The sequence below is a fragment of the Pteropus medius genome, unplaced genomic scaffold (assembly GCF_902729225.1).
Source record: "Pteropus medius unplaced genomic scaffold, Ma_sr-lr_union100, whole genome shotgun sequence".
Taxonomy (NCBI): domain Eukaryota; kingdom Metazoa; phylum Chordata; class Mammalia; order Chiroptera; family Pteropodidae; genus Pteropus; species Pteropus medius.
This window is the reverse complement of record NW_024344240.1, coordinates 25883873-25901121: the sequence shown is the minus strand read 5'-3', so window position 1 is coordinate 25901121 and position 17249 is coordinate 25883873. Positions and strand designations below refer to the sequence as shown.

At 48.3% G+C, this 17249-nt stretch overlaps 1 protein-coding gene across 8 annotated transcripts in view; it reads left to right on the top strand.

Moving 5' to 3' along the window:
• The window catches only part of MICAL3 (microtubule associated monooxygenase, calponin and LIM domain containing 3), a 188963-nt gene that overhangs the window by 150076 nt on the left and 21638 nt on the right, over positions 1-17249 (top strand). For 5 of the 8 annotated variants that reach the window (XM_039869262.1, XM_039869260.1, XM_039869261.1 and 2 more), the window contains 9 exons: positions 294-356; positions 3852-3965; positions 4730-4840; positions 5274-5356; positions 6451-8284; positions 8775-8869; positions 12996-13046; positions 14458-14568; positions 15755-15848. In XM_039869262.1, coding sequence (XP_039725196.1) covers positions 294-356; positions 3852-3965; positions 4730-4840; positions 5274-5356; positions 6451-8284; positions 8775-8869; positions 12996-13046; positions 14458-14568; positions 15755-15848 — 2556 coding nt within the window. The remainder of the gene's footprint in view (positions 1-293; positions 357-3851; positions 3966-4729; positions 4841-5273; positions 5357-6450; positions 8285-8774; positions 8870-12995; positions 13047-14457; positions 14569-15754; positions 15849-17249) is intronic. The other 3 variants (XM_039869263.1, XM_039869259.1, XM_039869266.1) reach the window with 3 other exon arrangements.

Here is a 17249-nt window from a genome sequence, read left to right as displayed (position 1 = left end):
CAGCAGGAATGGAGGAGAGAGACCCTGCTGACCAGGGGCCTCAGACTGGCCTGTAAGTTGGGGCGAGCTCTGCAGCTGTAAGCCCATATCGACCCTCCCTGTGTTTTTCCTCTTTTCTTCATCCTGAATACCTATCACATAGGCTCGCAATGGGACTGGTTCCCTCCTCAGTGCCGAACGGGCCTCTGGCTGTTAACATCATCTCAGTTTTCCTTCTGTTTTGGACTTGACTCTCCTCACTGGGAACATTTATTCCTGTGTAACTTTGTATTTATCATCTGTTTTAAATTCAGTGCCTGACCTTCCTTCCATACGCCGTGCAGCAGTGCAGGCCTGGCTGGAGACGGTCTCCGGAGGTAGTCTGGTGATGTTTGTTCTCTCCCTGCTCACCATAACAACTCTCTCTCGGCAGCTGTGCTGATACCTTAACACTAGAATTCTGGTCCTGCTGCTAGTGCATGCCGAGGGCGGAGGGTGGGGGCACATGCATGCCTCACTCAGGCAGCCCATCTTTGCATGGACAAGACACATACCCCACACCCTTTCAGGGAAGACCAGAGGCAAGCAATAGTATAGACAGAACAGAAGCAAACATTTATTTTAATTAATAGTGGTAAAGGCCAAAGCTAAAGGAACATTTTTAGCACTGAGATCTAAAGTCTGTAGAAATTGAGAGTGAAAGTAGAGGAGTCAGTTAATATTCCACAAACCTACCGAAGTATAAGAGAAGGAGGCGATACTCAGGGCAACTTGTGGAAAACTTATCAGTAAAAAGGGGAATGCAGAGGGTTGGCAGATGTTCAGCTAAAGAGAGGGACAGGCTGGACATAACCAGATATAGCATCAGCTGGTTCTTCGGACTGAGGTGCATGTATCTCTTTAAGTACTTAAGCCAAGAAGTAGCTGAGAAGCCTTGGTTGTCTTTCCTAAACTTTTCTGGAGAGGCATTCCCCTTCAAAGGGGTTCCTGGCATTTGGGACATGACAGTTCTTTGCAAAGACATTCAACATCCTTGGCCTCTGCTCTTCAAATGTCAGTAGTGTAAACCTCCCAGTTATAGAACAACCCAAACACCTCTGCATAATACCAGATACCTGTCGAAGAAGGGTAGTAGTGCCCCTCATAAGAACCACTGTCCCAGCGGTTACTCCTGGATTGGGCAGAATTGGAGCTCATGGATCTTGCCACCAGCCTCTTACCAGGTCAACTCATTGCCCTCATAGGCAGCTGGGTGAATGGACACTAGCACACAGTCAGGAGGTACCTGCCCACAGAGCCACAGGGAGAGCCCTTAGCTCTGTGAACAGAAACTGCTGGTCACACTCTCCTAGTTAGTTTGTGTCCCCAGGATGGTTGGACAAGGCTAAGGTGTCAGGACTTCCTAGCTGGCAGCTGAGATAAACCAAGAGCTAAGTGTGGCAGCGATTCCTGGCTTCTGTAGTGTGCGGCAGCTTCTAGCACCCTGCACTCCATCTTAACTTGGATTTAATCCCCCAGTTCCATCCCTCAAGCTGCATCTCTTTCAACATCTGCTACTGCTGTGTTGATATTCCTCATTTGTTTGTTTTGGATAATTTTGACAATTGTTCCTCTCAGAGTGCTCCTGTAGACTGTAGGCTTCTCACCCTTTTGACTCCCCAGTAAACAGTTCTTAGTAGAGATTCTTAATTAGGAGAAGCACATGAGGGCAAGGGGCCAGGACTGGAATGAGGCCGAGCTGGTGCAATGTGCCTTGTGCACTGGGCATCCTGGGCCTTAGTATCCTCTGTGCTTGCTTCCTGTATACTTGCCAACAACCATGCAAAATTGCCCCCTCAATACCCAGGCACTCACACAGCCTTCCCAGCATACATGTTGGCACAATAAGCCCTCTCTACAACAGATCCAAGCTCTCTTCTCACTGGGTTGGGATGGCTACAAAGGAGAAAGAATCTTGAGGAGGAGAGGTGTCTGCCAGCCTTCTCGGCAATGGTGTAGTGCAACAAAGAACTCACTCTTGAGACAGAAAGCTCAGGTGGAAGGAGCACAGAGACTTGTTTGTGCCTCAGAAGTCCTACTCCCTGGCATTGATGAACAGACTTTCTTGAGTGACCAACTGTAGTATTACCATACAGAAGTTTTGAGCCTGTGGAAATATTTGCATAGTTTCCCCCAGTATTTTCCCAGAAGATGCTACTGTCATATAGAAAGTATCTTGGCATTGCCAGCTTCATGGTCTGCTGTGCTATCTCAGAGAAGGAATGTGACATTAGCTATTTGCCAGCCTAGAACTTGTCTTGGAACTCTCCCATCTCTCCCCGGAACCTGGACTGTTATTCCAAACCTCTTTCGTACAGTTCTCCAAAACTAGATGTGAACCAGCACCTTAGTTTTAGTAAGGTCAGTATACACAAGGGGCGGTTAGAAGAGTATATAACTTAAGGAATTATTAAAAGCAAAAACTCATGTAACTACCACCTGGGCCAAGAAATAAAACATTACCAGCATCATCAAGGTGCTTCTTCCCTCTCTCCTCGCCCCCTCAAAGGCAGGCACTTCTTTGATTTTCATTGTACACTGACCTCAGTGGCTACTCTCAGTGTTTGTGCCACACTCACTGCAGATTCACGAAGCTGGCCTGTGAGGAGACATTGACCTGGTCATTGCCTTTGCATCGGCACAGCCTTGTAAGAAGTCCATCCAGCTGTGCCACAGCAAGTTCCTCTGCCAACCATCCTCCCTTGAGCTTTGATCCTCAGGCTCTTGTATATGCAAACTAGAGCATAACTTCTTTTCCTGAAATGAAAATGTTTAAGTATGATATGAAGATGGCTATGCTTAGAACCCTAGAGAAGCTCTTAGGAACCCTGACAAATGGATACTGTTAGTCTTGGGTAGCACTGGTATTTCACAGCATCCTTTAAAGCAGTGCTCGTTGCTTTCTTAATTGCTTTCTCTTACTCCAGACTGTTAGTGTGAGTTCTTAGTTTGCAGAGGCTGGGAGAAGACAGTGAGTGAGTGAGTGAGTGAGTGAGTGAGTGAGTGTGTGTGTGTGTGTGTGTGTGTGTGTTTAGGGCTGGTTCCTTCTCAGGAAAAGTGAAGTTGATTAGAGCTTTGCCTCATTTTGCAGCACTGTAAAATGAGTCCAGTAAATGAACTTTACATATCCCCTCACCTTCTCCATTATGCTTTAGAAAAGTATTTTCTCTAAATTAATCCAAGCAAAGCTGCCACCTCTGCCACTTGAAAGGGAGGCATGGGGCACTGGGCAGTTTTGTTGGTCATTCCTCCAACAGAGATTTCACCTACACATAACACTGCAACTGCTAGATTGAGCAGTGTGACCATGATAAGTTAACTAAGCTGTCTGGGCCTCAGTTTTCTCACTGATAGGAAATAGAAATGGTCCCTCTAATTGTATTAAATGACTCGTGACATGTGAAGCGGTCAGCACAGTGCTTAGCCTGTAAGCTGTTGCTGCTGATTTTACAGCCGAATGCCTGCCGGGCCTGGGCCTGGAGAAGCAGCTTTTTCCCTTCTGTCCTTCTCAAATCAGGGCTCTTACAGCAGCCTCTTGAGGAAGAGGAAAATGACTGGACTTAAGCTGCTCTTCCCCTTCCACTTGGCCCGGCTTGCCAAGAAATGCTAGTCTCAGGTATTTAGAAAGGGCCCAGGTCTGACTGACTTCACCTTAGGGTCCACCTTTGGGTCTAAATCCAAATACTTCAGAGTTTTTCCTCTCGCTTCTCTTGGTGGCCTTCATATCATGGCCATGGGAGAAGCACTACTGTAGCTTTCCCACCTGCAAAGGCAGTCTGCCTGTCCTTCTGTCTTTCCTTTTCTTCCTTCCTTTGACTGTTTCTGCTTTACAGTCCCATTTGATGAGAATGACCTGGAGGAAGATGTGGACTCGGAGCCAGCAGAGATAGAAGGGGAGGCAGCAGAGAATGGGGACACTGGGGACACTGGTGCTGAGCTGGATGATGGTATGGGGGTCCCCAGCGCCTCCCCTCTCCACCTTCATGGTTACCCTTTTTGTTCTCCACTGGGGGACAGGTCAGAGTGCTTTGAACTCAGGAGAGATAAAAACAGTACACATTAAACAGAAGCAGGGAGCTCAGGGGAAGCAGCCAACTGCTGTTCTGGTTCGTTCCTTATTCTGCCATTAACTTGAATGTGTGTAATTTCACCCACCCATAAGCTACCATTTGACAAAGCCTGCATTCATAGTTGTGGTTCAGAAACTGAGCAAATGCTCTCTGAAAGCTAGGTACAAGGAGATGGTATTTTAAGAATTATAGTCTGGTTTGTTGGGAAACAAGGAGCAGAGACTAGGCTGGGAAAAATGAGAATAGTTCAGTCAAGATTGTGAGGCAGCAGAGGCCTTGACTGGTGTTGGGGTGGCAGGGCCGGGAAGTGCTAACAAGAGAGAAACACGGGCAGTGGGCCCAGGAAGCAAGTCCTGCCCCGCCACAGGCATGCCCAGTGTGCTGCTTCCTGTCGTGGCCTGTCACATCATCTGGCTGTATTGCAAAAGAAAGTGGAGCACCATGGGCTTTGAAGAGAGTTGCAGAGGATGATGTGCTTTGGCCAAGTATGAGAACCTGGGTGGGGACCATCAGGAAAGGCCCAGCTGGGGTAAGGAGCCAGATCCAGGCCTGCAGTCGTTGTGCTGTTCTCCAAGGAAGGCAGGAGACTGGAAAGGAACACGGCCTAACACGAGTTTTGTGTTCTCCCTTCCCTCTGCCAGATCAGCACTGGTCTGTTGATGTCCCATCAGATGCCGAAGCGGAGCTACAGCTAAGGGTCTCAGAAAATGAGGAAGAGCAACCCTCTGTCACAGCATGGCGCCAAGAGAGAGGTGGGTCCACTATTGCAGGAGAAGCCACTCCCAGAATTCCTAGTGAGAGCCACGTGAAGACGAGTGGCACCAAGGGCATAGGTCCTCGAGCAGAGCCTGCACACTACACGCTGGCTTCCAAATGGCCTCCTCCCCGTCACTGTGCATGGGCCCTGCACATGGCTGTACTCACAGCCCCTCTCTGTATGTTATTTGAGGTATAAAAAGGTAGAAGGTACATCTCAAAGCTTCGAACACAGACCATACACATGACAAAAAGCCAGCACTCCTGACAAGAGCAGAAGTTGCATATGGGGTGCCCTGGGGAAGGATGTTCCCTTTGCTTTCCTTTCAGTCTCTGCAGGTGCTCCCTCACTGTGGAGCTGGCTGGGAGAGGTGCCTTCAGTGGGAGTGGAGTGTTTCCTCTTATCAATCTTGTGTCTCTTCTTTTCAGATCCCTCCCGAGTCTCCAGTCCCACCTGGTCCCCTGTAGAGCAGGCTGTTCTGTTCTCCCCAGTCCACAGCCCCATGGCAGAGGTAAGTGTATGGGCTCACTGTCAGAGACAGAGCTGATGGAACCCTGAGTGGACATGTTGATTTCATTTTAAGGCCCTTTATGTGAGCCTCTTTTTTTTTTCTTTTTGCTAAGTGGGGCTGTTGAAAACAGGAGTGGCCTTGGTGTTCCAGCTCAGTCCTCACCAGACTGAGGCAGTTTGGGCAGCATCTCCCTAACTCTGCTCTGTACCAACTCCAAACCCGAGTCATCCTTCTGCTGTGTTTCTTTCTGTCATGTCCATATACCACTGTTTTAAAAACTTTTTTTTAGTTAAAGCAACAATATCTGTGCAATCATTGGTTCAATATGATAGATACATTTATTTATTATGTTAAAATGAATTATGACTTTTAAAATTAAAGATATGTATCCACATTACCAGTGGTATGTGAACCACACATTGGAGAATGCTATGTAAATAGCTAGTAACAATATGTTCCATGGAACATGTTTTGGAAGACTTTCTGGAGGAGAGATCAAGGAGGGAGGTCTAAACTCAAGACTGGGTCTGCTTGATTTGTTCTTTGGGATTTTAAGAAGCAAGATGAATTTGGTGATTTCATCTGTAAAATGGGGAACCTTTACTGAGATGTATGGACGGGGCGGTATAAGGATTCATGTGGGAATATCTGAATCTTTGAGCTTCCTGGGGAGGACAGTTTATAATACAGACAGCAAAAAATACCTGCTTTAAATCTTCTTACAATGTTGGCCACTATATTCATACATCAGAAATCTTGGAGCCCTTGGGGCTGATGGTGGGAAAGTAAGAGCTGAATTCATTAGTATCCTCTGGCCAGCATTCACTTCAGTGCATTTAGAGTATAGGATGTGTTTGAGATGGACCAAACCCTGAAAGCTCAGTCTGTTGAACTAAGTAGAGTGATTCTAAAAATTGCAGAAAGTGAGAAAGGTTCTCCTGGTACCATTTGAATAATAGCTTAGAGGACAGAGAGAGGAATTTATCTTAATAAGCACAGGCCCTTTGAGAGAGAAAACTCCCTAAGGAATCTTTGCTGTTGCCTATTAAATCTCTGCCTTTTAAGCAGCTTCCATCTGTCTTTGTTTTCTATAGGGAGCGCGAATCCCTCATACCTCTGTGGCTACCAAGGTGAAATCCCCTGAGGAGCACCTTTTCCCTGAACATTTGGTCCCCAGAACCGAAGCTCCCACTGATCAGAAAGCCCTGCATTCTCCCATCCGGTCGCAGCCGGTGGCTCTGCCAGAAGCCATGACACCTACCTCCCCCGTTACTTCACAGGGCCTGTCCCCGTTGGCCACCTCCACTGCCACGCCCACCCAGCTCCCCATTTGCTCCCAGCCTCAGCCTTCCTCTGAGGCCACTGTCCCATCCCCCACCAAGTCCCCCATATGCTTCCAGCCTGTTCCAGCCAAAGCATCCACTCCCCTATCCCCTCTCCCCTTGAAGAACCAAGGGGATGCCAAGGACGGTCTCGGCAGCCCGCTTGCAATGGACGAGGCCCTGAAGCGGAACGCCCTGGTGGCGGAGTTCTGGATGAAGAGCGCCGAAATCCGCCGCAGCCTCGGCCTCACACCCGTGGATCGGAGCAAGGGGCCAGAGCCCAGCTTCCCGTCACCTGCCTTTAAGCCAGTGTCCCTAAAATCCTATTCAGTTGAGAAGTACCCCCAGGGTGAGGGGCTCCATCTTCTAAAACCTCCACCTGCTCCTAAGAGACTGGGCCTGGCAAAGTTGAATGGCGACCAGTCCTCCCTGCCGTCCCCTAAGTCCCCGTCTGACAGAGAGCTGAAAAGCTCCCACGAGGAGCAGAGAGACCTGTCCAGCAGCTCTGGGCTGGGCCTTCACGGGAGCTCCTCCAACATGAAGACCTTGGGCAGCCAGAGCTTCAACACCTCAGACTCCACCATGCTCACTCCACCCTCGAGCCCGCCCCCACCCCCACCCCAGGACGAGGAGCCTGCAACTCTTCGAAGGAAGCTGTATCAGACATATGAGCACAAGGAAACCAAGCCCAAGGCCTCTGTGACCCCACCCCCTCCACCTGCCACCTTTATGCGGCCCCTCCGAGAACCTGCCAAGCCTCCCCGGGAGGAGGTGCGAAAGTCATTTGTAGAGAGTGTAGACGAGATCCCTTTTGCTGATGATGTGGAGGATACATATGATGACAAGACCGAAGACTCAAGTCTGCAAGAGAAGTTCTTCACACCCCCTTCCTGCTTGCTCCGCTCAGAAAAGCCTCTCCACCCACCCCTAGCCAAGGAAAGTGGTAGGTTGCCTACTCTGGAGAGTGGGATCCAACCACAGAAGAGAGGGCTGCCTGTAGTCTCTCCCCAAGCCAAGGAGCTGGCTGAGGAGCGAATGCGCGCCAGGGAGAAGTCCGTGAAGAGCCAGGCACTGAGAGATGCCATGGCCAAACAGCTGAGTCAGATGAAGGAGATGGAGATGACAGCTGGGACCACCAGGCCCCCAGGAGGCACTTCCCACAGAGCCTCCTCAGTACCCTCCAAGGGCAAAGTCCTCAGTCTCGAGTCCCCTGAATACCCAATCCACAAAGGCCCAGACGAGCCCACCCTGAGGCATGAAGCCACTAGTGAGGAGATCTTCCCTCCGTCGGACTCAGGGGGCCCAGACGGTTCAGTCACCTCATCTGAGGGTTCCAGTGGAAAGAGCAAGAAGAGATCATCACTCTTCTCCCCCCGCAGAAACAAGAAGGAGAGGAAGTCCAAAGGTGAGGGCCGGCCCCCGGAGAAGCCCAGCCCAAACTTGGAGGAAGCAGCCTCCAAGCCCCGGTCCTTGTGGAAGTCGGTCTTCTCTGGGTATAAGAAAGATAAGAAGAAGAAGGGCGACAACAAGTCTTGCTCCAGCACCCCTTCCAGTGGTGCCACCGTGGACTCTGGCAAGCACAGGATGTCTCCGATGGTTAGAGCAGGTATGTCAGCACCAAGGGACCCCTACTGGGGCAGAGCATAAGGTGTATATTCTCCCATCATTTGGTTCTTCTCAAAAGATTCCCTTCCCCACGCTGCTCCTTCAAGGGTTCTTAGAGCTCTGCTGACAGGGCAGGGAGAAGGAAACAGCATGCTTCACTTAATAGAATAATTCTAAAAACCAGCCTGAAGCTGAGTAGGGGAGATGGGAGGAATGTGCACTTCCTAAAGTCACATCATTTCAAATAAAGGCAATGCTGCCGGAAGATCCTGGTAGGCTGTCTTTGGGCACCATCTATTCAGTATTGGTCCGCCTCTGCCTGGACAAATGTCAGCATCCAAGCTCCTGGTGCCCCAATATGGGAAGTCACTTAAACTAGAGAGAAATCAAACCTCCACCCCACTCTCCTGGGCTACTTATATGAACGTAGAAATCGGGAAGCACTGTGGTACTGACGGGCTGGTCACTGTACTCACTCTGCATTCCCTCAGAGCTGCAGCTCCGGCGCCAGCTGAGTTTCTCCGAGGACTCTGACCTCTCCAGTGATGACATCCTTGAGAGGGCCTCCCAGAAGTCCAAGCGAGAGGTATGCAGGCCTGGTCAGCAGTGGGGCTTCAGCGGGGTCAAGGACCTTGACTTCTGTCTTCTGTCGAGTATTGGTTTTGATGAGGTGGAGGAAAGGAAAGCAAATCCCAAACCAGGAACGGGCATGAGCTCTCTCTGGTCTCCTAGCAGACATACAGCTGAATCCTGAGCCCGCCTAGTAGTCTAATTAGGAGACATATCAGGGACTTCTCTTAGGCTTTTTCAGGGAGCAGCTGAGGGTTATTTGCTTCCGTGGCCATAGTTCTTGTGAAGACAGACATCCCGTGCTCAAAGATTCATTCTTTTTTTAGGAAGCAGCTCAGTATTTTCCATTCATTCTTTTGTCTTCAGAAATCCCACGTGGAGTAGAATACACCAGTGCCCAGAGTGACAGGAGGAGGATTGCTTGTGCCCAGGGTCCAGCAAAGGCCGGGATGGGGGCCCAGTCACTGAGGAGTATCCCCTGCTGTCCTGCCTGCTTGGTACATTTGTACATTAGAGAGGAGTTTTGCTATTAAAGAACTGCACCAGGAAACTAACCTGGGTTCTGTGCTGAGTGGGGCACTGTGGATCTGACCTGGCCCCTTTCACTGCCCCAGGCTCAGGACACAATGTGTCCACTCAGCTCTCAGAGACGTGAACCCTCAGCATTTGAGAGTTCCTTCATCACTAGCCTTTCTTGGGTATTTGTTCAATCTTTTGATTTTTAAGAGCTCTCGTAGCTTTGTCTAGATAGTGAAATTGGAAGAGGGAGAGGGTTTAGAAAGTTCTAAATGGGCATCTGTGTCTCAGACCGTGATGACATGAGGACTACAATCTAGAAAGGCCAAGGCAGCAGGGGCATGAGGGTCAATGAGAGCCTTCCCACCCCATCTCCATAGTCCAGCCTTGGGCACACACTCATCTTCCTGTCCAAGGTGAGGGCCCAGCTGCCTTCAGCTACCTTTTTTGACTGAAAAATTTCCCCAGAACATCCTGGACCTTCTTTACAAGGCCTTAAGCCTGCCCTCTCCAGTGACTTCTGGGGAGGCCATGGCAGTTCTGAGCCGTACATATGCCTGTTCAGTAACATGACTTCTGTGGCCTGTTTCCAGTCCCCTCCTTCCAGCCTGATCCAGTTCTCCTTTTAATTTTTGACAAACCAGAGGAAACCAGTCTTTTAGTTCTTATTTCATTCATGATTTGTTCATCCCCATGCCGACTACTTCTCTGTCCGCTCTTAGAAGAGCACCTAGATAGGCCTCTCATCCCATCCCAGCCATCTGCAGAACTTCCACATGTCCCAGCCAGGCCACACTGAGTTAAGGCTGGTCCTATGTACTCTCCCACAGGGACCTGGCTTCGTGTGCTGCTATCTGTGTTCCATTTTGTGCTTTCCCAGACAGTATCATTAGCACTAAGCTGAGAATTTCTACTGGCTCTGAATGTGGATCCCTAAACACATCCCAACACTGGGGACTGGCACTGCCTTATGGGGATCCTAAAGGGGGTCTGCGAAGAAGGAGAATGTGGTCCAAGTTTTCCTTTGCCTCAGTGCAGACCTGCAGGTATTCAGCCCGTTTGTCTCATGTTGGTCAAAAACTTTCACCTGTGGCTGCTTTTGTGGTCAGATCTCTTCCACTGTTTCTCCATTAATTAATGAAACATCCTGGCAAAATGCTGAGTGGCAGGTTGCCCAACTGGCTACGCCAAGGCCATTGTCTCTGTAACACATCTCACCATTGTCTCTGTAACACATCTCACCGATCATATCCTCTCCCCGGGCCTCACAGGCCTGGGGCACGCAGAGAACTCCTCCCCGTCTATGTGAATGACAGGTCATGGACCCCACTCCTAGAATCCCAGCACCTCATGTCTCCTTTGCCCCCACCCTGCCCGTCCCCCCACCTACACACACACACACACACACACGCGCGCGCGCAGAGCCATTTGCTGAAGGCAGTATAGGGAATAGTAAAGACAAAGCCAAGCTTGGGGCATGCTGACCTGCCCCCAACTGTGGTGTGGAGTGGGGCGGGCCAGAGCAAGGTACTGTGTATTTTTAAGAATGGAAGCTAAAGCAGGAAAACAAACCAAAATAAAACAGCCATGAAGGATACTTTGGAATAATTAAAGAAATTTGCTTATGAACAGTGTAATATGCACAGATATATAATATAGTCATAGCAATGCTAAATTCCTTGAAAGCTATTAAATTACTATAGTCATGTAGAATAGTGTCTCTGTTATTAGGAAGTACAAGCTGAAATGTTTAGGGGTGAAGCATCATGATTGCATGATTGTCTGCAAGAGATTCAGAAAAAAAGATGATACACAAAGATTGTCTGCCAAACGTGTGCAAAACGCTGACACTTAGCAAATCTAGGTGAAGGTGTTCATTTTCTTCCTCCTTCAACTTTTCTTTAGGCTTGAAATTTTTCAGAGTAAGAAGTAAGGGGAGTGTGGGAACACCTAAAGTGAGAATGGGGTTTGATTGACTCAGGAGGGAGCCTCTTGTTAACAGTGCCCCACAGGGTGTGAAATGGTTCCTTTTACATCACAGACCCACCCCTGAGTGAGGCATCTGTGAAACAAGTGCCTAAGTTTTGTTTCATTTTAAAAAAAAAAAAAAAAAACACTAAAAATAACAGTTTTATTTAAAATGTTTATATAGAAAAATTAAGATAATACAGATTTTTTTAAGTTACCTTGTATGTAGCCTTACTAACAAGAATTAACTCATGTTTACCTCTTTTCTTTACTTCAATCCGACTTTAAATACAACTGAGGTGGCCTCTTCCTGACCACTGTGGCCAAGCCAAGAGAGCACATTCACTTGCTCTCTGACAGGCCCTAGCCCTGGTTTGCAGCAAAAGCACTGGCTCTGTGGCTGGTCCCGCTCTCCTAGCACTCCACAGATGAGCTGTGATTTTTCATGTCTCTGCCTCTTCCAAGTTAGTATTCCTTCCCCCTCAGATAGCAGTAAGTGACCGCCCCCACCACTTTTACTTTTTCCTTCAGCCAAGGTAGAGATGCTGAGTGGTATTCCTTAGGTTGTAGTTATGTAGTTCCTGTAGAGATTTTCACATGCTGCTTGGGGAAACCATCTGTCTTTTTTTCTTTAACGGACTTGTAGTAATGTAATTCTTTCTCTCATTATAGTCTCTGGGAGAGATGAGTCAGTGTGAGATAGGATCTACATACTCAAAGTTAAATGTCCCAACTAGGAGACAGACTCATTCTTCTTGAAGCCAATAGGCTCTTGAAATGTAGACTCCACTCGTGGGGCCCCCACTGCTGCAGGAGAAGCAGCGAGGGCCACAGGGATTACAGTGCATCCTGAGGCTCTCCAAATCTCCAGACCTCCCTTTCCCTCTCTCCCTCACTTCCTGGCTTCCTCTTTTCCATGTAATAGAGCTGGCGAGAAGACCAGAGAGCAAATGTAAATTAACCTCAGCTCTCTAAGCATCTCTGTGCAGGTTTACTAAAGTGAGAAAAGGTTACAATTACTGCCTGAAATGTTTTTGACAGATATTGGTTATAGATGCTATTTCAAGTCCCTTTGTGTGTAAAAAATGGCTCACTCCCATCCCAGGATTGCTGTTGGCCCACTGGGCACCCCTGACCTTCTTCTGGAGCCCTGCTAGTAGAGAACCTTTTGGAAGAGAACATTAGGTTGATACTCAGCTTGCTCTGTGTCTTGTCTGTGTCTCTGGTGAGAGGAACTTCCTACCTGTCCCCCATCCAAGTATCTGTAGCATTCAGCTGAAAGAAGCAGTCTGAATTTCCTCAAGCAAATGGGTTACTAAAGGAGAAATAACATCTATAACAATATATTTAAGCAATTTTAATTTATACAGAAAGGAGATTGAGAAAAGAGAAGGTGTGGGGCACAATGAGGAAGAAGCTGTCTTCCCGGTAGAAAAGTGAGCCCAGGCCTTAGTAAGACTGTGACTCAGTGAGAGGCAGCTGCGAGGGTCTCTACCAAGGTGCCTCACCTGTGCAGTCCTGTGTGACGTTGTGAAAAATAATCATGTGTTTTAGTCTGTGTTTGTTTTAAACTTCTGATTTTGCTCCATTTTATTCTCTTTTTAATTGTTATTATTATTACTATTCTGTTTTGTTTACCGTTGCCATCCCCTTAAAAGTCGATTTATGTACCACACGCCTTGGCATTCAGGAGATCATATGCATCAAAGGTAGTGTGTTGTTCCCATTGGCTGGTCTTTGTTGCATGAGTGTCTGTGATTAACCACCAGGGCAGCCCCCAGTCCTGGTCCTCCAGCCACATCCTCACTAACTGTGTTCATACATGCATGGAGCAGTAGCAAACACCGGCAGCAGAATTTTCTTTAGCTGTGTCATCACAGAGAAACAGGGTGAGATACCCTGCTCTTCGCTGGCTGGAGTGCATGTGATAATGTTGTTCCAAGTGCCTCAGTGGGGGACAGGGCTGCCCTTTGAGACTGTCCACTACAGGAATGGGGAACCCACAAGCCCTCAGCTCCCTGATCTGCAAGGTGAAATGCTTAGGGCACCAAAACATCACTGACATCCTTAAGGACTACCTGCTCAGTTGGCTCTCCACTCTCACTTGAGCTCTTGGAATAAAGATTATTAGACTAAACCCCTGAGCTGAATTTTGAAATCTCCTTTAAAGTCTATAAAATTCTTTTTGTTGTTTTCTTGGAGGCAATAAAGAAGTGTTATGAATAGAGGCCTACCCCCCAGCATTTGCCTCTCAGTGGTTGCCCCCTGTTTATTCAAACCATCTGATACTCCCTGCACCCTCAGTGCCTACACTGGCGGGTATATTGCTCAAGCAGTTTCTTCCATGGAATTGCAGTGGATTTGGCCACTTGCTCCTCGGTTTCCGATGGTACTGGCTGAAACAGCCTTGCCAGATGGCTTCCTCCTTCCTTTCTGTGGCCTATTTTGGCCTCTGTACAGACCCCAGAGTCAGTCTAGGTTCACCTCCATAGTTCCTTCTTCAGACTGTACTAATTAGTTTGGGCTTCACCCAGACTTAAAATACGAGCATCCCTGTTTTCTGTACTTCAACTGTTATATCTTAAAAGAACCTTATAAATATTGCTCATCTGAAAAAAACTGGCTTTTGAGACCAAACAAGAAAATAAAAGAATCCTAATTTTTCTTTTTTCTTTCCTCGTTTATCTCCTAGAAGCAGGAAGTGTGGGGAAACATTTTACCAATATTTTTACCCCCCAAAAGTCTTTTTAAAACGCAGACATCCTTATGTGGGAAACAGGTGATCTCAATGATAAAGGAGCATATATATGTCCCTTCATCCTGTTAACTCCCTAACAGTCAGTCCCCCACTGAGCCTCCTGTACCTGTCACAGTGGGAAAGCATCTCACTTGTAGAGCTTGAGGTATCCCCTGTGGCATTTAGGGCTCCAGCAGGGACCAATGCCAGTGAAGCTCTGGCCAGGCCTCAGCCTAGGAGTCTGCGCTCGCCTCTGGCCCACCGGTCTGCCCTGCGCGTGCTCTGCGACCTGGAACAGTGCCCTCCATGCCCCTGCCAACCAGTGCCCAAACCTCTCAGGCCTGCATGCACCTGACTAAGGAAATGTTTCTCGTTCTCTCTAGCCAAGAACTTACACGGAGGAAGAACTGAATGCCAAGCTGACCCGGCGTGTGCAGAAGGCAGCTCGGAGACAGGCCAAGCAAGAGGAACTTAAGCGGCTGCACCGAGCCCAGGTAAAACCAGGAGGGGCCACAACTTGCAAGGGGTAAGTCACATAGCAGCATCCTCCTCTCCAGCCAGTTTGTCCTCATCCTCGATGTGGGAGAGTAAGGAGGGCAGGGCAGAAGTAGATGGGGTGTCCCATTACCTGAAGGGGCAGCCCCAAAGTCTGGCTTGATGAAACTACAGAAACCTTACTGTGGAGTTGTTGATGGAAAGGGAAGAGCCAAGCTTTGAGTTTCTAAATTTCTTGCTCTGGAATAATCACTGCAAAGTCAACTAGTTCAATTATAAGAACTGTTATCAAGAGGCAAACTTGAGCTGTCAGCCTATTATGGGCTTGGGATTTAGAGGTCATTAGCCTTTGTCTGCAGGCCTCACAGATCCTAGACCATTTTAGATGTTTGTGGGGAACAAAAAAATAATTTCTTTATATAAAGTATTAAAAGATACTTAAATACAATATTTTTAATGAAATCACATGTATATAGTTATTTTCATAAAGATTAGCACACTAATCAAAAGCTATACAGCAATGAGAAACATTAACAGCAAATCTAAATACCAACGAAGTAGTCCATGTTTCATCAAACATCAAAACCCACCAGTCTTTTAGTCCTTTTCTTGTATATCATGCTATATCCACACTCTCTGCATTGATATGTCACTGGCCGCTGCTTTAGGGGTTGAACGTTCTTCTAGGTGCCCAATGTTGGTCCCCACATAACACAAAGGAACTTCTCACTATGTGCTTCATACAGATTCTGGCTGGTTGCTCCATTCTAGGTTTTTGTGTTTTTTTTTTAATCTTGTAGAGACAGGATGTCTGCAGTTCTCCCCAAGAAACTCTGCTAGTGCTTTAGCAATCTCACCATCAGGAGGGTCGTAGGCTGTTGTACTTAAGTCCTTCCTGCAGCAGTTTACATCCACTTCCTCTTTGAATTGCCCCGAGAAGGGCTAGCCACTCAATGCTTGCCGTGCACCCACGCAGTGGAGCTGGGTGGTGACAGCCCGGGGTCTGCATGGTTAAGTGGGCCCTGGGAGGCTCGTTTGTGGTCTCTACATACTCTGGGCTTAATGCCCATTGACTAGAGCCTTATTTGTTTTTCTTCTTCTATAATCGTGCAGTTTAATTGTCCTCCTAAGAACTAGGAGGCAAGAGAGAAAGTTGGATGCTTCTACTGTTTTGTTTTCTCGTAGATTATCCAGCGGCAGCTGGAGCAAGTAGAAGAGAAGCAGAGGCAACTGGAGGAGCGGGGGGTCGCTGTGGAGAAGGCGCTCCGTGGTGAAGCAGGTACTGTCTAGGTTCTCTTGGGAGGAGGCTTGTTCCTAAGGGAAGCCCCCACCCCCATCTCCACCATGATAGGGATAGTTTTGTATCACCTCATCTGGAATTCAGCTTCTTTTCCAGCAAACTTCTCTGGGTCCCTTTGTCACTGAGATTTGGGGCTTCTTGTTAAGCAAAGGAATGAAAAACACCTCAGTTTGGGAGCGCCCCAGGGCCCAGACCTGTCCTTCCACCCTATCCCAGGGCTTGCCATTTACCCATAGAATGAAGTCTCAGTTCACTTCCTCTGTTGATGGCAAGCACTGGATCTCCTCCTTTCCCACCCCATCATTTTCTCTAGAAGAAAATAACTGGGAATAAGGGAGACTGTACCACAAGGAACCATCACAGAACTGCACAAGCAGAGCCCCCAGCCTGCTCCCCATGGGCCACCTCCTATCTTTAGCTCTCCAGGCTCCCTCTCCTGCCCAGGCTGCTCAGAACATGTGAGAACACATGCCCCGCAGAGCTCTCACCACCACCTGTGGGCAGAGCAGACAGATTCCCTAGTGTGAACCCAAGCTCTGTGTTTCCTGGAAGCTCAACATTCAGGACAGAGTAGAGAGGCTTGGGGGACTGTGGTGAACTGGCACTGAGTAGACACTGGGAAATGACTGTGAGGGCCATGTGGTTAGTGACTGCCATTCCTGGGGAAGATCTCCGGAATAGAGTGTGGTGACACCCACTGTTCGCCAGAGGAGCCTATGGGGTGGGTATAGCACAATTGAACACAGAGAAAGCAAGGAAGTACCTGAGTCATACCAGGTCCCAAGGGCCCAAGAACCCCTGTTGGTTCAAGCCTTTGAAACTGCTGCGCCAGCCCCAGCTGTAGCCCCAACACACATATGGAGTGATTGATGTCCGCTTTCTCAAGAGTTCACAAGTCTCAGTACAGTCTGGATGGGGAAACCTTCATCTCTTTCTAGAGAGCACAGGCCTCCAGAGTCAGCATTCAAGTTTTGAGGCTGGGAATGAAGAAAGGCCGTGACCTAATTTTGTGGTAACCCCTTATTACTTCCTTATTCTAGTGTGGCAGAGGGATGAGTGGTACCTCTCCTGGCAAGCAGGCTGTCTTTAAACCAAAGAAGAACCCATAAGAGGCAGCCAGGAATGGAGCTAGTTGCTGCTGTCTGATCTTGCTTGAAAACTGACCAGTAGGGTGATGTCATAGCGTGTGCCTGGTATCGAGTTGAACTAATTGGGTATGGGAGGACTGAAGTTCATGAGGGGTAGAAGTTGCTCTCCTTTCCAGGCCCTTCAAGGCCTAGAAATTGCATCTTAACAGTCGACTCAGTGATGACCTTCAGGTGAAGAGATAGGATGGGGAAGAAAGATGAGGACGTGAGGTTCTTGGTTTTGTGCTTTACC